This window comes from Octopus bimaculoides, chromosome 6 (genome assembly GCF_046866305.1).
Source record: "Octopus bimaculoides isolate indiv1 chromosome 6, ASM4686630v1, whole genome shotgun sequence".
NCBI lineage: Eukaryota > Metazoa > Mollusca > Cephalopoda > Octopoda > Octopodidae > Octopus > Octopus bimaculoides.
The window spans coordinates 77,785,339-77,808,512 of NC_142933.1; the positions used below are offsets into that span (position 1 = coordinate 77,785,339).

Sequence of the window (23,174 nt, forward strand, 5' to 3'; positions counted from 1 at the left end):
GATTGCTTTGAGTTCCGCCGTTAATTTTATGCTATGTGGTGACCATAGTTGGGAGCAGTAGTCCAAGCGGCGGAAGACATATGCCCTCCAAAAGACATGCGCCCTCCATCATAGATACCTTTTCTTTCGATTGATAGTTCGGAGAATCCATCCAGCAAGTCGTCTGCATTTTATTACCAAATTAGTAATATGCATTTGGAAAGATGCATCATTACTCATTTCCCAGGTCACGCATTGAATTTAATGCATCCTGTTTGCACCTCATTTAGCTCAGAGTGCTGATAACGCAGGGCTTGGAATTTTTCTGCATTAAACTGTATGTTGTTGTCCTCAGCCCACCTGTATATCGCGTCCAACTTCAGTTGCAGATGCGCAATATTTCCAGTGTTCTGAATTATTTGAGAGACTTTTGAGTCATCTGCATAGCTAGCAAGGGTGGCTATCTAAGCAGCTGAGGGCAATTCTGAGAGCACCAGTATAAATAGCAGTGGCCCTAAGATAGTGCTCTGTGGAATATCATTTACTATAGTGTCTCCTTTCAGATGGCTCTATTGGCCATCACTGCCAGACGTCTATCTTTTATAAATTCGTGTAGCCACTCACCTAGTTTTCCGGCTATGCCGAGATCACGCAGTTAGTGACACATCATACCATGGCCAACTTTATCAAAGGCTTTTGCAAAATCGAGATATATCTCATCCACACTTGAGTTGTTAAGCAGCTACTTTAAAGCCAGTCGCAATGTTGTAAGAGCCGTGTCAGGCAGCTTCTACCAGGTAGAAAACCATGCTGGGTGTCAGTCTACAAGTCATTCTCTTCAACGAACGTGAATGGTTTCTTGCGGACTATTCGTTCCATGACTTTACTGATGTCTGAGCTCAGAGAGATAAGTGTATAATTTTTAACACCTGCTCTGCTTTCTCCTTTGTGGACAGGGCCTATTATTCCTTCCTTCAATTTGCCTGTGAGATTACCACTAACAAGAAAACTCTGAAAAATTAGCTGCAGTGGTCTTGCGAGAGATCGTTTGCACGATCTGAGAAGGATTGCTGGGAATCCATCAGGACCAACAGCTAAGTTTGTGTCTACCTCATCTATGGCCAGTGTTACATCTTTAATGTTGATGTAATCAATTTTCGCCTCTTAGGTTACAGGTAAAGTGACAAAGAATTCTGTTGGTTTCTTTACTTGCCTGTGTCCCAGAGAACACACTTTGGAACTGTTCGTTCGGTGTTTCAGTTATCCTCATTGAGTTTCCTGTGAGGGAACCATCTTTTTGGAAGAGGGGGCCCTATCTCGTGGCTTAGTGTAGTTGTTTCTTTAGAAAAGTTAAGGAAAGATTTAGGGTTCGGCTTAATATTTTCTATAACTCAGGCTTCCTTATCTCCTCTTTTTCGCGAAAGTGATGCAGACTTTTCTCAATCTCCAGCAGCGTTCTCTTCAGGAAGAACTTTTCACTACTTTTGGTGTGCTTGTTCAGGCGGTTTGCAATCCTTGTCCGTCGTCTCATAAGAATTTTACTTTCCCAAGGAATCTTGCTTTTGTGTATGTTGGCCTTGTGCTCTGGGACAGATTTGTCACATATAGCTTGCATTATGGACATGAAATGTTTGTTTCTCGTGTCAATGACTGGTACGGAGAGACATTTAAGCCAATGCTGTTTGATGATCTCTTTCTCAATCGGCTTCCAGTTAGCTTTATGAAAGTTCAGTTTGGAGAGATATCGGGTGCTTCTTAGAGGCTGTACGCCTGCAGGAGCTTTTGTTTCATACATAGTCAGCTCTATTCTGTTGTGGTCCGAGACTAGCGTCGGTGTCACTTTCATATTATGGATCATGTCCATATTGTTTGTGAAGCAGATATCCAGTATGTTATTTGCCCTGGTTGTTTGCAGCACAATTTGCTCAATAAATGAAGCATTGATTAGGTGGAGTAAGGACTTTGTGCTTGTTTGTAGTGTGTCATTCCTCAGAGCATCTGGCCTTCAGGCTAGCCCACATTGGGAACGTTAAAGGCACTCAAAAGGAATGCACCGATGTGTTGCTCCAGTTTGGTGAGAACTCCTATCTTTGCTAGGCAGTCTTCAAACTTACCGGTATGATTTTGAGCATCTGATGGGCGATATGTAGTACATATAACAATATTAAGTTGTCTTATGTGTACAATTTGGATGTCACATACTGAGTTTAAATATAACAGCAGGACCTGGGGCGTCAGATCCTCTCGGATGTACACAGCAACTCCACTGTGGATTCTTTCTTTTCTATTTGAGCGTATTACAACATATTTTGGTATGTGTATTTCTGCATCCCTTATAGCAGGTCTAAGCTGCTATGCAGAGAGCTTGGTTGCATGCAGCAAGTTCTCTCAGGAAAAAGGTTTTTGTTTTGCATTAGAGGTGTAGCAGACTTTGGATACTTTTTATACTCTCTTTTACTTGTTTCAATCATTTAACTGCGGCCATGCTGGAGCACCGCCTTTAGTCGAGCAAATCGACCCCAGGACCAATTCTTTGTAAGCCTAATACTTATTTTATCGGTCTCTTTGCCGAACTGCTAAGTTATGGGGACATAAACACACCACCATCGGTTGTCAAGCGATGTTGGGGAGACAAACACAGACACACAAACATACACACACATGCATATATATACATATATACGACAGAGATGCATGAAGATTTACGATTAAAAGATAACTATTTAGTTATGGTATTTATGATCCGCGTAATGAGCTCCCAAAGCTAAAATAGAATGGATCAGAGGAAAGTACACACTAACAGTTAAAAAATATCCCACTACAAACTATGAAAGCATCACAAAGGAACCTACCACAGAGAGGAAAGAAAGGAAGCAACTGAGACGATCAGACATAAAACAAACGAGACTTCAAAATACGACAGTCATTCACACAAATAACATAGATGGTATAACAGTAAACCAAAACTAAGCAGACAAAAAAAAATATAATAAACTCCGACATGTCAAAGTAGTAATGAAAGCCATTCAAATAGTCAGCCAAATTCGTATTCAAACAAAATTATACCCTAGCAACCACACTTAACAACAAACAAAATATAACCACAAATGGCAACAAATTAACAACGTTGATAGAGAAGAGAAACAATAAAGAAAGTAAACAACAATAAAATTGATGAACATGAGACAACAGAAATCATTGCCCAAGCTACATACAAACAAACAACTCTGTGAAAGAATAGATTGATACGACAGGATCCCGCAAAAAATTCCTGTACACAGAAAGAAATTACCCGAATATCAAAAGGTCTAAGTTGCCAGATCAGTTCTGTAGCAGTATCTAGAGAAAACTGGTATACTTCTTATAAAGTTGAACTCTGCTCAGGACCTGATTTCATAAGGTTTTCAGCTCGAAACATAATGTGTCGTCACAAATACAGCAGAATTTTATTCAGCTCTCTAATGATTATGCACATCTATTTGATTCTAATAGCTGTTTCCAGCAGAGATACAATGCCTGAAATTCGTAGGGAAGATTAGTCAATAACGTCGACTCCAATATTTGACGGCGACCACGAAAGGATAAAAAAGCTTAGTTAACGTCGGTGCTGTCTGATATCAGAACATAAAACGAATGAACAAATGGTGCAAGGTATTTTGTCCAAAATTCTAATGCATCTGCCAAATAATAATAATATTCACTTATATCTTACATACCTGGCTGCTTTGTCAATTGTGGTGACGAAAGTTTGAACATATTTGTTCACATTAACATCTCCAAACTCATTTACCTCCATAGCATCATCAAAGAAAATATGAGCTATAAATAAATTTAAAAAAACAATTGAACAGATTGCATCCTTACCAATTTTCATTTGAGACAAAATAATATTGAAAACGTCTTATCTTCCTCCTTCTACTCCCCCCCCCCCTCATTATCATCATAATCAACATCATCATCATTTACATAGATAAACATATATAAAAGTTGCTGCAAGTTTTTGATATTTATGGATACATTACACATACGTTAACAATTATTTGCCAACCTAATGTGGCAATCCCGTTTAGGGGGACGAATGCTACTGTTGCTTTGCCCCAGCAGACATCGTCTCCAGCTGGCCATATGACACACGATCTGTGTCCTTATATTTTCGAACAGGGAGCTCAGCAGCCCCATCCAGCACAAGACCACATCTGTGTTACCGGTTTCTGGGTTATTGCCTTTTATCTGCACAACGTAGCTGCTTGGCTAGGCGGCGCTACTGAATTCCCATTCGAAAATAAAGTAAATAGAACCCTTATTATTTCTAAATCTCTCAAAAGTGATATTCAGTAGCAGCACTTTAAAATAACGATTAATTGCCAACCTAATGTGACAGTCCTGTTTAGGGGACGGATGCTACTGTTGCTTCGCCCCAGGAGATATCGTCTCCAGCTGGCTATACAACACGCTATCAGAGTTCGAAAATATAAGGACACGGATAAAGAGCAATAACCCAGAAACCGGTCCACAGATGTTGTCTTGTGCTGGATGGGGCTGCTGAGCACAATACAACATCGAAAATATAAGGACACAGATCGTGTGTCGTATCGCCAGCTGGCGACGATGTCTTCTGGGGCTAAACTGCAGTAGCATTCGCCCCCTAAGCCGGACTGCCACATTAGATTGGAAAATAATCGTTGCTTTAAAGTGCTGCTCCTGAATACATCTCTTTGAGAGATGTAGAAATAACAATACTTCTAGTATATATATATATATATATGTACATATGTGAGAGTGGTCGTCAAACGTAGCAACCTTTTCATAGTAGACTATGCTTACAACAGATTTAATAGCATTCTATCATAGGCTTTGAAATTACTACTAGTCCCTGATTTTATTACACACGCGCACGCACACACTTACACACGCGCACGCACACACTTACACACATACACACTTACACACATAAACACATACTCACATACATACATACATACATACATACATACATACATACATACATACATACATACATACATACATACATACACTACTGGACAAAATCTTAAGCCCATTGAAAAAAAACTGCTTAAATGAACTCCTTGCAGACCGATACATTTGACTATTTTTCATTATAGATTCATAATTGGCAAATAAAAAAGGATATACGAAAACCTAGAGAAATGTTTAACATTTGATACATAAGATATGCATTGTATGAAAGCGAACAATATTTTACCTGTTATTAAATTTAAGACCATAACAAATAAAATGTTTAAATCCGTTATAAATTATAAACTTCCTTATATTGTTCAAGCTTTCTCTGTGTCAACAACTGCCGGTCACTCTCTGTCTATTTCACAACAACAACAATGAGCAAAGCTAAAATATTGACGGATTTTGATCGTGGTAGAATTGTCGAACTCCAGAAGCAGGGCATTGGATGGCAACAGATTTTTACAACAGTTGAACGCAACTTGAAACTGTGTGTGCTTATTTGTCAAGTAGTCTTTATCTCGTAGCGTATCATTCCGGACAACCTCCTGCAAATATTTGTGTCGAATATACCACGGCGAAGTTTTGAAGTTATCCGCAGGAATAGTGGAGCTACTATTATTGAGCAGCATTGTTTACTATTTATTTTCGTTTGCTATTTGTCATAGTCTTAAAGTTTTGACATGACAAAATATTATTAGCGTTCATACAATGCATATTTTGTGCATTAGATGTTAAGCATTTCTTTAGGTTTTTGTATATCTTTTTTTTTCTATTTGACAATGATGAATCTACGACGAAGAATAGTCGAATATATCGGTCTGCAAGGAGTTCGCTTCGGCACTTCTTTTCACTGGTCCTAAGATTTTATCCAGCAGTGTATAAGCATGTGTGTGTGTGTGAGTGTGTGTGTGTGAGTGTGTGTGTGAGTGTGTGTGTGTGTGTATGTGTGTGTGTGTGTGTGTGTGTGTGTGTGCGTATATGTATGTGTGTGTATGTGTGTGTGCGTGTGTGTAATGTAAAGAGTGTTGCCAGGCGGGATCTTGTTTTCGCGTTTAACAAGCAAGTACTCCGTAGCCATATACAGAGAATCTACTAGATTATAGTTTGGATCCGTTCCATGAGATTACGCTAATAGCCTAAAATTTGGGACACTGTGAAGGGCAGCGGCATTATGTGGTAGTTCTAATATCAAAATATAAAATAAACAATTTGGAATAATCGACAAAATTACTTACCTTCAAAATCATAATAGTCCTCATCATCTCTTGAGTCATCACCCTCGTTCGCCATTTTTATGTCGGTTAGCAAGGTTTGTTCAATTGCCATTCTAAAAATGAGCAATCAAACAATTCATTTTATTCGTAAGTAATAGAGTACTTCATTAATAGTATTGTAATTTCATATAGTATACATAATTCAGAATGGAAATAATACTCAGAATGTATCCCAATATAATATTTTATACAGAAAAGCATTGCCTGGAATTCATGAAGGCAGTTCCAAATATATGGGGTGGGGAAAGCAGTAATCTTTTTTTAATTTTAAGAAATAACGTCATTAATACCAACAATCATAATTTAACATTTTCATAGAAAATAAAGATGTTTAAAAACAAAGCATTTAAAATATTTCTATAGTTCCAGATACGGTTGGTTTTGTTTGACTGCCAAGTTGATTCACTAAACATGGATAAAATCTTAAATGTTGATATGCTTTCCAAATATGCTGTATGCATTAGGAATTGACTTATTTCGTTAACTGAAACATAAACATAAGTCGCTTTCACTCTCGATTTCCTTTCAAATAATAATTTCTTTCACAAGTAACGCTAACAAAAACAAACACGAAAACACCAATAGAGATGTGTTTAGCAAAAACATTATAGTAGTTCATTAAGAAAGTAGTTTGATCAATTTCATCAATGAAAGGTATACACCTATCCACACATACAAATCGCTAAGTGAAGAAAATATACAGAAGAGACAAGTAGCAGTAGGTAAAAAGGAAAGGTATGGAAGCTCAAGCTGCAGACAGAAATGACTTGCGAAGTCTGTATAAGATCGTATGCGGATTAACAAGTGCGCAAAAAAGGTAAAAATCGTAAAATGCTTACAACAGAGGAGGAACAAGCAAACCTCTAGAAAGGAAAGAGTATTTTCGTGAAGTTCTCAATCGGCCGATTCCAGCAACTACATTTGAAACGGGTAATGAACCACTCATGAATGAAATGAACACGAAGGTGGCTGATACTAGCAGAAGAAGTGGACATGCAAATACGCAATTTGAGGAGCAACAAAGTAGATAGCATAGATGATTTACATGCCGAGCTCTTGAGCTTCCGAGTTCATAGCGTGGAAGCATTTGTACAATATATGATACATTTCTTCATATTTATTTGGTAGAGGGAAGATCTACCAAGTTATTGGAATCATGGAATGGTGCACTACACATAAACGGTGATCTGGTAGTCTTGTTTACTATTTATTTATTTATTTGGTGCAGCATTACACTGTTATCCATGTCTGGCAAAGTTCTCTGCAGTGCCCTGCTGAGACGATTAAAGAAGGTAATTGATATTGTATTGAGAGTGGAGCAGACACATTTTCGGAGTGGTAGATCCTGTGTAGATCAGATCTTCGTATTGCGAAATGTAATCGAGCAAAGTAGAGAACATAGAGTGTGGCTGCTAATTAACTTTATCGGATTAAAGAAAGTATTTGACAGGGTTCACTGAAATAAACTCTGGAATAACTCGTGAGTCTATGGGATCCCGAACGGCTGTATCAGCATCTTTAAGTCTCTGTATAGGAGGAACTTGCAATATTGCGTAAGGATGAGATACAGAACCACCGACATGTCCGAAATTGCTACAGGAATGAGACAAGGTTGCATCTTGCCGCCGTTTCATTATGCGGAAAGCGACTCATAGCACAAATTTTGAAATAAAGTGGGGACCGAGAGAACTGACACGTTCGAATTTCGCAGACGATTTGGTGTTACTAAGTTCCAGCAGAGACACTGCAGGCCATGACAGATAGATTATAGAGTTAAGGACAAAAGAAAGTTTGCAGAATAGCACTGTAAAGAACAGAGCCATTTAAACTGGTGGAGCCCAAGTACAACTTGTCGATCTCAGACAAGACAAAACTGAGTACATCGACATGTTCACATGTCTCGGATCCTATATTTCAAACGCGCGTGATGCAGAAATTAATGTCAGTTTCAAGATAGAATGTGTAACATCAGTATTCCGACGCATTCCTCCAAGACAAGGCTGCAGCTATATTCATTTTTTGCTATATCAATAGCCAACCACGCCTATGAAACCTGGAAGACAGCAAAGGTAGCTAAAAGATCTCTCAAGTGCTGGATGTGCTACGTCGATGCTGCCTACGTACAATTCTGGTCATCTTTTATCAGGACAGTGTGAGAAACGAAGAGGTGGTATGAAGAGGTAGCATAGGAGTTTGTAGGACGTAGTGACTAAGCGGCGGATACACTTTACCACACTGACTATGCACTTAAATGCTATCCATGTGATGGAGTGGGCGTCGTTTATGGACAGCATTACAGGATCTAAGAGCTAAGTTATATATATATATATATATTACGGAAATGTACTTGTATAGCAAGTGACCTGATCTGAGATCGTGTGCTGAAGCAAAAACGATTGTAGCGTAGGTGTTTATAAGCCATTTAAAAACACACAAAATCCGTTAGATTCACTTCAACATTTAAATTTAATTTGTCAAAAATAACTTCCAGTTGTCTTCCAGCACGCCGTACTCCAATCCCGAATTTCTGAGGTACCGTGCTATTGCAAGATAGCTGTTGAACCTTCGCTAGGTTTTTCCGTGCTTTTAGCAAGTCTTGTCTTTAGTCCTGTTGGCTTTCTAGCAACCCTCCTCACCAGGCAAGACTAGTGGAGGAAACCAGTTTAATCGCCTATGACCTGACCATACAAGCGGTTGTACTGCATTCTATGTTACTTGTGGCATTCATGAGAGACTTCACAAGTGACCTGACCCTATAGACTTCACAAATGACCTGACTATTATGAGTGGTCAGGTCACTTGTGAGAAAACTAAGCAAGCTAGCAACAATGGCTTTAATGACTATTGTTGGTACGAGCATTTTTCTGTTTTACTTAACCATGACACTATACCTTCCACTGGGCCGCAGACCCATCAGTCCCTGGCCCTGTTACATAGATTCCAGCTTGACCGAGACTGATGCACCCGTCATAACAAGTCCGGTTTTCGTTCTGGCCGTGGCTGCATCATTTGTGTTATCAGCAACCGATTGTCATCTGCTTCGTCGATTTTGCTGCGGCATTTGACTGTTGAGCGTGGTGTGTTGTGGAAAGTAATGGCATCAGATGGTTTTCCACCAGAACTTCTGAAACTGCTGAAAGCATACCACGAAATAGTACAATAAAGGTTCGGGTATATAGACAAGAATTACCACATTCCGATGGCCGTTCTGGAGTTAGATAGGATTGTGCGATATCTCCAGCACTGTTCAACTACGTCATCGACTAGCTTACGAAACATGCCACTGCAAGAGTTTCCTGATGTTACTTTGTCCTCACCGACCTTAACTACGTTAACGATATATCGATCCTGGAGGGACAACAACGCTGAACTACAAACTGCTATCAACAGCATCAACTCTTGGGATCTCAATATCAGCATGAAGATAAATGCGTCTCAAACTAAAATTATCGCAGTAGAGATGCCATCCTAGGAAAAAGAGCCAATGGTTCTCACTGGTGAAGTGTTTGGAAAAGTCGAACACGTCAAATACCTCGTATTAACATGCACAGCAAACGGACAAGGAAAGACCAAGATTGACTTACGCATCAACAGCACCCGTATCACGATCTTTCGCCTTCAGACCCACCACTAGTCGCGTGTGGAGATCAGAATTCGCACGAAAGTGTGTATTTTCCTAGCACTCACGCGAACCATCTTTATCTATGGGTGCGAATCCTGGCCAGTGAGAGCTGAAGGTCTCCAAAAACTCGGAGTTTTCGACCACCACTGCTTGCGTCAAATTTTGCGGGTTCACCCAGTGGACATAATTTGGGACTCCGAAACACAACGCTGCTGCCTCAACTCTCTGCAATAAGCTCTACTCACAAGATGTCTGAGGTACCTTGGCCAGACACTCCGTCAACCTCCGGGGGAATTCATTCGTAAGGCTCCCACTCGGGCTGGCGTAAACGAGCTGTAAGACAAGTGAAGAGGTGACTGGCGACAGTAAATGTGGACGTAGCAACTCAATCAGGCACCCGCGTCTATGGTCTTCGACAGTGGAAAGGAAGTGGGCATCTATTACAACCAGGAATGCGGGCGAACGTCGGATATGATAAGCATTCGTGAGGGACATCGTGAACATGTTGGTCTGAGCCGGTTCAACCCACCACCGGTGAAGGCCGCAGGCTGCAGTAAGTACAAATAAGTAAGTGTGTGTATATATATATATATATATATATATATATATATATATATATATATATATATATATATACACTTAAAGAAAGAAAGAAAGAAATGGGTTAAAGAGAAAGAAAGCGTGTGTGTGTCTTCTGCAAATTTTGACTACCTGAATATAGATTTCAGTAACTGCATCATTTCATTTTCGTTTTCATGCCACATAGTAGCGCACGCATAAATCCTTGGGTGAATTTTGTCTATACTTATTTTCAGTCTTTCACTCTTCTTTGAACTTTGATTTTCAACATCAATTCTTTCTTCCTCTTCCAATGATATGTCAGAACGTTTGCGATCAAGTAGTATGGTTTGTTCATAGAACACTGAGCAATAGGTGGGTGACTGAAATAACCTGAAACAAAGACATGAAATTAAAAGCCAATATAATTCTATAAATATTTTTGTTTATTGTGTTTTTTGTAGCATAGTTTTGCTTGAAATGGATTAAAATACCTCAATCACGGATACATATGTGATGTAATATCATATATGAATACATACATACGTGTATATATATATATATATATATATATATATATATATATATATATGTGTGTGTGTGTGTGTGTGTGTGTGTGTGTGTGTGTGTGTGTGTGTGTGTGTGTGTGTGTGTGTGTGTGTATGTATATACTAGACTAGACTACCTTTGACCCGCTGGGTCACCTGGAAAGTCTGAGTTTCGAAAAGACGCGTAAACGGTTACTTTCCTCAGAAAAGGAAAGAGTTGGCTGCTATTTCTTGCACGCCCTACTACCACGTAACAGGTATTTCGGTCCTTTATCGCAAATAGCTGTTACGTGATAGCAGGGTGTGCTAGAAATAGCAGCCAAATCTTTGGAGCTGAGATACGTTGAATGCACTCCAAAATATTTTTGTGATGGCATTCCCTTGGGGCGATCTTTCGCTTTGACTCTCAGAACTTTCATCCAGATCAGCTAGTTTTGTTCGTTAATTTCCGTAAAAATTTTCATTTATTTGCTTTTGTTTCGCAGCATGAATTTGAAATTCTAAACTAAGGGTGCAGTATGAACATATATAATCAAAATCTATTAGAATTGCAGTGCTACACAACCAAATATAATACTCTTCAATCGCACAAACTAGTAAAAATTAAGAAAAAAATGACGATGATACATTTTTAAAAGCGATAGTATTTGGTATAATGACAATAATTTTTAGAATAGCTCCCACTGTACAGCCTTACAAAGAATGAAATAAGTTCTTACTTGAATAAACAAAACAAAAAATGGAAATAAAATATTCAAGCGTTTTTCTGTTTTGAAACTACATTAAAAATAAATATTGTGAAAATGAAATGGAGCAGTGAATAGAAATTGTTTAAACTTACTTTTCGTGCCGTTCTAAACGGGAATTTTTAGGATACCAAATATAAGAAACAATCACTTGAAAAGTTACATAAAGCATAGTTCCACAGCCCATCACAATAATCTTGTTCCATGTGAAAAACGTTGGATAATCATATTTAGTAGTTTCGTCCAGTGATTCCAAAACAATATGTGCTGCAATTGATGCAGGAGTCGATAGCAATAACGGCAGAGAAAAGGAGAATCGTTGCATGCGTAATCTACATGCCAGGTATGAAATGTAGTATCCAAGTGCAGTACAAGAAGTCAGTAAAATTATGGCCAGCTTAGGAGAAATGAAGAACGATTTTCCTTGGTCTAAATCTTGGAAACTTTAATAGATAAGAGACAATAAATCAAAATCAGAGAACAAAATATGAATAAATATATGATGTAAAATACAAAATTATTCAAAAGAAAAGAAACATTCAAAACTATTCATTAAAGGAAATTAACACCAATTTTATAATCTTATTTTTACTGATACATAGATTTTGCACATCGAGTTTTTAAAACAAAATATGACGAAAGTACTGGGATTTTTTAAAGGAAAAACTAAACATAACTAGTTTCTATCTTAACGTGGAAGAAAAATCTATAAGACATTACGGATAAACCCTATCTGAATTCACTGATATAAATATACGAGCAGAAAGAAAGACATACGTATCTAGATATAAACATATCTACGAAGCCTGGAAGATCATGTATTACTTAGTAGTGAAGGAAGAGCATACATACATACGTACGTACGTACATACATACATACATACATACATACATACATACATACATACATACATACATACATACATACATACATGTAAATGCTGCAAATTCCAGTGCTTCGAAGAAAGAATACTTCAGAAGATTTCTTCTACAAGCAATATATAACCAACTCATTTTTGTCATTAACGGAATGTGTTCGATAGCTTGAGACATTCTTTAATTGACACATTATGTCAGTCATGCAGCTAAGCAACCAAGACAAACAAAGCATCACATGTGCAAGTACAAATGGAAACAATAGCACCCTAATGATTTAGAAGGAATACTTCAGTGATTTCTTTTTATTCACAATATCATTAGCAAACAATTAAATCAGAAATACGATATAAGTGGGATTGCTGGGGGCAGTAGCTAAAGGTGTAGTATCTTTTAGATCTGCTCATCTAAAAGCATCAAGGGAAATATACTGATAGATACACCCGAACCTTACAAGTCAGTAGCGTTGATTGAAAACATCAGTCATGCTACAGAGTAGTATTAACCACACCAGCGGTAACCAAAAGATGCCTGGCTAGTATTTCTATGATATATTATGCAGTTACAAAGAAACAAAGTCTTCAGTAACAAAGATGATTCCTTGATATGAGGAAAAGTATCGTATCATTAACACAGAATATATGCACATCCATATAACAACTATCTATAAAACAGTTTAATAAAATTGGAGCAGAACAAACACTGCATCTCTGCAAGTGTTGCTAAAACCATTTGATACCGTGATCCATTCACAAACTAGAATCCTTAAAAGTCATATTGATGATATTCGATGAAACTAATGACTTTTATAGCGTGTGTATTTTATCCAACCATAAAGAAATTTGATAGAAATTAAATTTCAAATATTTACAGTTATGTTGTGATTAAATATAAACACTCATGCCAGTACACTAATTTCGAAAGCAGTACAGATTATGCGAGGACAGTAAACAGGTTACAGAAACTTCTAAAACACCGAAATGGATTTTTTAAAAACCAATGATGGGCCCTTTGTGTAATCGCTCTACCTGCCAGAAATAATAGCCATGTCATAAATACCATTTTAATGGATATTAGATAATGTAATCTTTAATATATATATTTCAAAAGAACGGGATAGCCACAGTTCGAACACATTTTATCATAAATCCATTCAATCAGCAGTGACGAACGGCTAAACAATATTATCAATGTTTCATGGAAGATGATTGATGGCATTTCAATTGGAAATATATTTATTTAGGCGATGACATTTAGTGTAATGCGAACAAGAAATTTATTACTGTTCCATTACAGTAAACTTGCTACTATAAACAAACGCTTCATCGTGAAGCACAACATTAAACAGTTCGACACAAAAAATTTCACTAAAAGTCTATAGCAAGTTTTAACCTAAGTATCCATGCATGCATACTATTAAAATGATTAGAAATGTTCTGGATTAGCGGGATGCAGATATACTGAGCACTAGTAAAGCTACAAAAATTGTACTTCGACAATAATGAAGAAGCAACACCCTATAACCTATCATACTATTGATAGTGGTAGTAAAGAAAGTATATCAAGAAAGCTAATTATTCGGGGACTTCCAAATAATCACCTGTATATTTTACTATTTAGTGGAAACAGACTGAAGGAAACTACTGGTGGTGGTGGTGGTGATGATGATGTTGATGATGATGATGATGATGATGTCATACTATGACTTTCTATCGAAGTAAATTATAAAAAGATTAAGAATATATCATACTTGGAACCAAAATCTTGGAATTTTAAAAGATATCCTATAAGTAATGTAAGTAAAATTTTCCAGATGTACACGATGGTGTTTGCTAAACCCTTTCTTTTGTACAATTCCAATATGATTTGTTCAAAATTCTTGTGTAATGGATTCGATAAAGAGCATTCCTCATAGAAATTTTCCCATGAATATATTGATACAAAAACGAGGCAGATAAATGCTACAACTTTGTCAGCCAGTTCCAAAGCGTCATTGAAAAATAGCAAGGCTATCAAAGCACACGCATGAAAGATGAACGTGAAGAAATCTTTCAATTTTGATAAGTATCGATTCGGTGCACCTGAAAGAAACGAAAGTAAAACATTTAAAATCTTTATAGTCAATTTTTATTTAAAACAATATTTTATTAAAATGCTATGTGTACATATATATATATATATATATATATATATATATATATATATATATATAGGGCAGGGAATTGCTAATTAGTAATAAAATTAATAATTAACAATTTTGCCAAGTAGTTCAGTATGAAAAACCTTTATCGGTAAAAACATTTATAATCATAAATATATAGGGATTAGCATGAGATGCTTCACCAACATGCTGAAAATTTAGAAATAGCAGTCAAAGAACTACTGATTCCAAACTACAAATTTTTTCTCTAACGGATGGCGATATTTATGGCACACAGAACAAAAACAGAAGAGAAAAGCAAAAACAAACCTGCCTTTAGTTAATCATGTACGACGTTTCACGGTTAAGAGTATAAAGCTACTCTAACTCCGATCATCAGCATGATGTTCGATAAATTTGAAAGTGTCTATATACTCATGGGAATTTGACCATGCGACATCAAAAACACATGAGGAAGGCATTCACAAAATTTATCGGCTAGTAAGTTCAAACACTTCACCCCAAGAATCTCGCCATCCGTTAGAGAAAAAAATTGTAGTTTGGAATCAGTAGTTCTTTGACTGCTATTTCTAAATTTTCAGTATGTTGGTGAAGCATCTCATGCTAATCCCTATATATTTATGATTATATATATATATATATATATATATATACATATATAAATAATGTGACAATTATTCGGTAGCCAAGTTTCGGATGTCGGGGCGGAAACCCACGCCGCCATCTTTTCAGTTATCTGGCCATCGAAAAAATGCCACATAACTGAAGAGTTGGCGGCGTGGGTTTCCGCCCCGACATCCGAAACTTGGAGTTTTATCATGGCTACCGAATAATTGTCACATATTATTTACAGATAAATTCCTCTATTTACATAATATCGAGGTCTCTTTCTTTCTTTTGTTGTCCTACCTTTTCTATCAATATATATATATATATATATATATATATATATATATATATATATACAAAGAATATATCTGCATGTATACACACATATATGTACATACTTACATCTACATGCGTATATAGATGCATATCAGGGTACAGGACGTTGGAAAAATGAACTACAGACAACGGAACGAACACATAGGAAAACAGATAGCCACTTGGAATTATTCTTCATCAGCTGCCTCTATTCTAACTAGGCGTTTCGAAGATAAGGCAGATCGCACTCTAGAATAGTCTCTTCCTGAGTAGTGGATCGACCCACTAAACAGAGGATTCCAAGGTGGGAAACACAAACCAAGACAGGAAAAATAGACAGTGAAAACAACATTAAAAAGCCGTACGGCCAAACGCGAATCTGATATTGAACGCTAGTGATATGACGAAGCTGGACGGAGAAAAAACAGTTCGTCTCACCTTCACAGTGGCTGGAGCGAAAAGACAGAGTTGACCACAGGTCACCTGTGAGCAGAGAGGATGGTAGAGGGAGGAAGTGGAACAAGGAGGAAGAGAGAGATGTGTATAACAGTGAAGTAGAAGCCAGGACAACAGAAAGAAGCAGAGCGAGAGGGGGAGATGGGTAAGAAGAAAGATAGATAGGTAGATAGATAGAGGGATAGATAGCTAGATAGATAGATACATACATACATACATACATATATATATATATATATATATATATATATATATATGTATATGTATATACATATATATATATATATATATATATATATATATATATATATATATATATATATATATATATATATATATGTATATACATATATATATATATATATATATATATATATATATATATATATATATATATATATATATGTACATATATACATATATATACATATACATATATATGTATACATATATATATGTATATATATATATATATATATATATATATATATATATTATATATATATATATATGCAGGTGTGGATGTGTGGTAAGAAGCTTACTTTCCAGCCACAAGGCTCTGGGTTCTGTCCCACTGCGTGCACATTGGGCAAGTTTCATCTACTATAACCTCGGACCTTGTAAGTGGATTTGGTAGACGGAAACTGAAAGAAGCCCGTCGTATATACATATGTATATATTTATGTATATGTGTGTCTTTGTGTCTGTTTGTTCCCCTAACACCGTTTGACAACCGATGTTCGTGTGTTTATGTCCCCGTAACTTAGCGGTTCGGCAAAAAACACCGATAAAATAACTACCGAGCGGACAAAAAATTAAGTCTTGAGGTCGATTTGTTCGACTATAAGGCGGTGCTCCAGCATGGCCGCAGACAAATGACTGAAACAAGCAAAAGAATAAAAGAATGAAATATATATATTATTGTGTCCAGAGACAGGCATTCTCTTTTATTTTTTTTTTGTTTTCTAAAATTTTCGTCGCATCTTTCAGCCTCTGACGAAAAAAGCAAATCAGTGGAAATCGAACCGGTAAGTGTGTTAAGTAATAAGGCACTAAAAGAGAATGACTCTCCAGAGACACAATGAAATATGCTTCAACACACGAATTCACATAAAGAATCTTGTAAACCAAATACAAAAAGGAAATATATATATGTATATATACGTGTATGTGTGTATGTGTGTGTGTGCGTGCATATGTGTGTGCGTGTATATATATATATATATATATATATATATATATATATATATATATATATATAATCAAAGTAACAGTAGGCCTCATAAGACACATTCGTGTCCATGAAGCATGGTTAACGCTTTATTTTACGGAAACCCTTATTTGTTGTTCATGACAAGGGATTCCAGCCATCATATAAAATCAATAGGAAGTGTATAATTTATCGAATTACTAATAGATATAATAAAAGATATATTTGTTATAAAGAAACAGAGGAAATAACTGAGATGCGCTGTATTGTGTATTGACACTAACTAGTGATCATCATTTGATAACAAACAAAGGAACCACCATGTGGGTGCTCTATCTGCCCATAATTGCAGCGATTCTCCCTCAAATTACATCTTGCTTAGATTGAGGAATGAAACGTTGAGCAATGTAGTAGATACACAATGCTTGAGAAAGAATGAGATGACCCAAACTGGAATGCTTTTCAATATAGGTCTGTTAAATTACGGCTACCCAGGCATCACTATCATTTGTTAGAAAATACATTTTGATTTTACATTAAGATATTTATTATGCAACCGCAAATCCGATGGCTAGCCATCATGTTTAAAGGGTAGACACCATAATATTTTAAGGCTCATTAAAATTGGTAGAACTTATCCAGTTGGTATTTAATTTAAAGATCTTCGTCGATGTTTGTTGGTAAAAGGGATAGGAGAACTATGGTGGGTGCAGTTGAGAGGAAAAGGGTTGTGTGAGTGTCTAGTTCAGGAACTGACTGGTGAAACACAAACATGATAATTATATGATTTTTATTATGTGGGTCAGATAGGACTTGGTGGTCAGGAAGCGCAACTATCTAGCTGAAAGGAGTAAAGGCTTTTAACAGCGAAGTGAAAAAGAAAGGGAGAAAATTGAGCTTATGAGAGTTAGAGAATCCTAAGTTGCCATAGGGATGACAGTGTGCTTCTTTGTTTGGTCCGGGACGTAGGAAAAGTATCCAATCGGTATGACTGTATGGGAGTATTAATATTGATCACCTTGAACAGAAGGGGTTCTGTCTGAGGAAGGACGTCTGTTAATAGCTGCTTAAATCACTTTGTGATGTTGGAAACGAGAGTAATAAAACTCTCATGGTGAATGAAGCACGAACAGATTGTAAAGGTTTTCTATAATTCATAATTTTTTAAACTTTAAATCTTTTTTAAAAGAATACACAATTTAATCCAAAACGAAGATATGTAAATTTTAATTTCCTTCAATTCTGTCTATTATGCATAAATTATAATGGTACATGCTAATCAGAAACAATAACAGAAGTTGTTGTAAGAAGTTATACACTTCTTAGATATCTACAGAAAAATACTCAGAATTGTCTTCCGTAACATCAGGATATTTTTTTAAATTAATTAACTATACTAACCGTCTGCATTCATTTTACTTCCCAGCATATATTTATTTTTAGCTCGTGCTTTTTTATTTTTCATACATTAAATATGCTAATATCTATTTATATTGTTCAAGAGAAAAATTGTTATTTTTATGAACCATTAAACGGAGACTGTATTCTTAGCAAGAATACATGAAATACTGTATCGTTAGAGTACAGATTTTGCGAAACAGTAATTTGCTTCTTTAAACTTAGCTTTAATGAAAAGAAATTGTATTTCCATACTTGGTAACTTTAACAAAATGTGATGCCATTGTATATTAAGGCTTAGATTACCAAACTCGACTGGTTAAAAATTATTTATCCTATACATCCATACATTGTTTTACATGTTACAAATTACGTAGACCTACTCGCCTGAATCATTAAAGTAATAGTTTCAAGGTAAATTTCAAATAGCAAAAAGGATATTTTAGTTTAATATTCGAAAACTTAATCTATATCCGAATCCTTATTTATTTTACTTTATTCTAATAGAACAGAACTTAATAATAGGCTATTAACTACAAAATATTCATTCAAACCTTATTGCAACGAAAGCTATAACAACAGTATTCAGCCGGTACAAAATTCCGGAGTTCGGACAACGAAAGAGAGTGCCGCACATATTTCACATGTTGTTCCTTAAGAAAAAAAATTACAATAATATATCACGGTTGACCATTCAGAGGATATACTTTCATAATTATCAACAAGGAACTGAAAAGCAATTTTGTTCCACCTTGCAAAATCGTCTCTCAGATTTCCTAACTACATCTCTTGCGCTGCTAAGCTAGATTTAATTCAAGTTATTAGCGTAACCACGGTTTTTTTAATTTCTTCAATGCGATTGAACGACCAGCAATATATAGCAGATGAGTTCATTAAACGATTTTTTGAATACAAATAATATCACAAACGCAAAAAATGGATATAAATGAATAAAGAAACAAGTAAAGTCGAATATTTATGTTTGACCTTTTATCCCTAAGGTGTAATTCTTTGCCCCCTTTTGCAAAATTCAGTTTGGAGTTTTTAAGTATAATCTCATACAGTTAATCTTTTAATAAAAAATATGTTTCGTTACCTTTGTTGTGTTTAGTGAATAACAGTTTGGATAGGCTTGGTATTATTCCTATACTATTTAGCAATACAATTTGGGACAAAATATGCAGTTTTGAGGATATATGGAAAATGAATACACAAAGTCCGACGGAATGAAACGTCTCTGGCAGGAGAGCCTGTAATAAGGATATGCATCAAAATAGGATACAATAAGTTCAAGAATTATTCGTTTTCAAGAAATAAACTGAAAGCAATATTAGTTTTATTTTACTTATAAGAACCAAGATTGTATCGCCATTACTACTTTAGTCTCTTTTAAAAATCATATCCCAAGCAAAATTTCAGCTTCACAGGTAAATATTTATCCATAGAATTTGGATTTTATATATTAATATGGATTTTTAAGAATACAATGATTTGCAAAATGTTTAGCTATTGCATATTGCCAAATCAAAGAAAGATTCAAATTAATAGTTTGTGACTATACAAGAAAACACAACCAATTACTCTTTTTCTTAATATATTTACATACACATCGAAAGCACATGGCCTAGTGGTTTAGGTATTGCACTCGTGATTGCAAGGTCGTGGTTTCAGTACCTGGACTGGGTGGTTTGTACTGTTTTGTTTTCTTGAATAAAACATTTCATTTCATGTCGTTCTGCGATCACTTCCACACCTGACATATGGTACACCGTGCACCTGTCCAGGCAACATTGATTTGATGGAAGGTGCGAGCTAATGTACATGAATTTGATCACGGGAAAAAAATCATTTAAGCAGGACCATCTTTCTCGGACCACGAGAAACTACCATCAGTGTTTCCATATGTTGAATGAAAAAATGAGGATGATCATGATCATGCACGGAGGAATGACTTCAGTGGCGATGGCGACGACAGCATTACAGAACTCGTACCATTTTGATGGTGTTTATCAGAGCAGCTTTGAAGTTTTCGAGTTTTTTTTTCTTTTATCCGATTTAAAGTCCTAAACTTCAATAGACAATTTACCAGAATTAGTGACTTCGATATCAGAATAGTTATGAACGCAAGAAAGTCACACTGCTTAAATACAATGGGTGAAAAAACAAGACACCCCATCATTCAATGTATCCATGGGGTGTTACGATTGGACTGGTGTTTGAGATCTCATCGAGTAATTTATCATGGATACCCTAAAAATCGTGCACATCCTGTACAAGGATAATGCCCCGGCAGTATTAAGTCATATAGACGGTCTGTTATAGATAAGTTCAGGAAGAATCTTACAAACATCTTAGATAATTCGGTTTCACTATAATTGTTACTGCCAATTCAACAAGGGGAGATTTCCTATACATAACTGTAGATCTCAAGACAAACAAGTATTAAAGGCGATATTAAAATATAGCTTATGATAAAATGCATTATCATTATTTAATTCTGTTCAAAATAAATATACATACCATCATTATGACTGAAAATGTAGATCTTTTCTCAGAATTGAAAGCAAATTTGTGAATGGAAAAGAGGAAACCAATTCCATATGGTATGCAAATTGCAATTGAAAGTAACGTAAACCCTGTGTTGTCTTCTCCACTCTGTCAATAGAAACAAAGTTTACATTTCATATATTTAAAAATAAGATATATAATTAATTATAAAAGTGTTAATGATAGTATCTAAATTTTAATGTATGACATAGTGACATTAGAAACTAAACCATTACGTTGTCATTTTATGGATTCTTAATTCTCTTGTGCATTGAGAAATTTCGATCGTAGTGAGTAATATTACTGATACTTACTTGAGGGGATACGCGATGGTTTTAGAAAGATTTAAGCATAGGTTTATATAACATTTTTCTTAGTTTTCCTTCTTTCTTTCGAGAAGATGTTATCAGAGCCTTTTCAGGAATAACTTCATTTAGAGATTTGAATAACTATGTGATGTTAGCAAGATTAAGGAGTGGTGTGAGATTAAAAGCATAAAAGGTTTAATTTTTGAAATTTATTAACTACGTCAACTCCAACACATTTGATTCTCAAAACCAGAAAATTCTTTTTAAAAAATACGCGCAAATCATTGATTTTACCAAACTAATAGGTAACTTTATATGTAATAAGCTAGTTAATTGAATTAAGTCAGTGCTTCTGATTTAGGCACAAAGTCATAAATATTTGAGGAAAGGGGATTAGTCGATACCAACAACTCTAGTATTTGACTGGCATTATATTTTATCGACCCCGAAAAGATGAGAGGGAAAATTGACTTCAACGAGATTTGAAACCAGAACGTAAAAATCATCAACAACAAAAATTATGCAAAGTATTGTTTGCTTGTTTTTCCACCCTAACGGTTCTGCTATCTCACCACACATATCGAATTAGATAAATAAAAAATTTTCACTGCAGTCCAGTGATTGAAACAAGTAAAAGATAAAAGATAAGGAACTGCCTATTGTTTTTTTCTTCTATCTTAACTGCCACCCTCACTATCCTACATGCGCGCGCGCGTGTGTGTGTTCGTATGTATATTTCATTGTTATTGATCAATCTTGAGCGAAAAAACTTATGCACAGATGCATTCCAACCGTGATCATCACGTACTCTTCTTTAGTATATCTAGAATTACATTTTTCGATATGAACTTCCCGTTTTACATAGATATGTGATTAAAAGGTTTAGTTGTTATTTCAAGCAAATCGAGCGATTACATAGAAGCATGTTAGTATACTTGTTAGTATAAATAACATGACAATAAAGTATTCTTAAGAATATTTCGTCAAGTTTTACAAGGTTAATTATATTTTTGTTCACGTGGCTCCATGGTAAGAAGCTTACTTCACAATAGCATGGTTCTAAGTTTAGTTCCACGGAGTGGAACTTTGGATAAGTGTCATCAACTATAACCTCAGACTGACCAGAGCCTTGCGTGTAGATTTGGAAACTGAAAGTCTTGTATATGTGTGTGTGTGTGTGTGTGTGTGTGTGTCTTTGTGTCCGCATTTTTGTCCCACCACCACTGCTTGATAACCGGTATTGGTGTGTTTACGTCATCGTGACGTAGCAGTTCAGCAATAGAGGTCAATAATTTGACTACCAGGCTTAAAATACTAAGTACTGGAGTCGATTCGTTCGACTGAGAGAAAAAGAAAACTATGAAAATATAATAAAAGTTACTCTATGTATCCAGATTCATATTTATTCACTATGAAGATTTGTTGAAAAAAGTTATGCTCAATTCCTATTGTCACTGTTTTACCAAATGAATTCTAGCTGTTAGATCTGTCTTGTTTTTTTTAGATGTTCACTTTATTTATGTAATTCCTGGCTGCTGATGTTATCAAACATTAAGTGTCTTATTTCACCAGTTACTTGTCTGT

At 35.8% G+C, this 23,174-nt stretch overlaps 1 protein-coding gene across 1 annotated transcript in view; it reads right to left on the reverse strand.

Moving 5' to 3' along the window:
• The window catches only part of LOC106874956 (chitin synthase chs-2), a 97,005-nt gene that overhangs the window by 15,739 nt on the left and 58,092 nt on the right, over positions 1–23,174 (reverse strand). The window contains exons 21-27 of the mRNA XM_089354125.1: positions 21,256–21,390; positions 19,832–19,985; positions 14,337–14,667; positions 11,806–12,153; positions 10,570–10,809; positions 6,198–6,289; positions 3,696–3,798 (exon numbers count right to left, since the gene is read on the reverse strand). Of these exons, the coding sequence (XP_089210251.1) occupies positions 3,696–3,798; positions 6,198–6,289; positions 10,570–10,809; positions 11,806–12,153; positions 14,337–14,667; positions 19,832–19,985; positions 21,256–21,390 (1,403 nt within the window). The remainder of the gene's footprint in view (positions 1–3,695; positions 3,799–6,197; positions 6,290–10,569; positions 10,810–11,805; positions 12,154–14,336; positions 14,668–19,831; positions 19,986–21,255; positions 21,391–23,174) is intronic.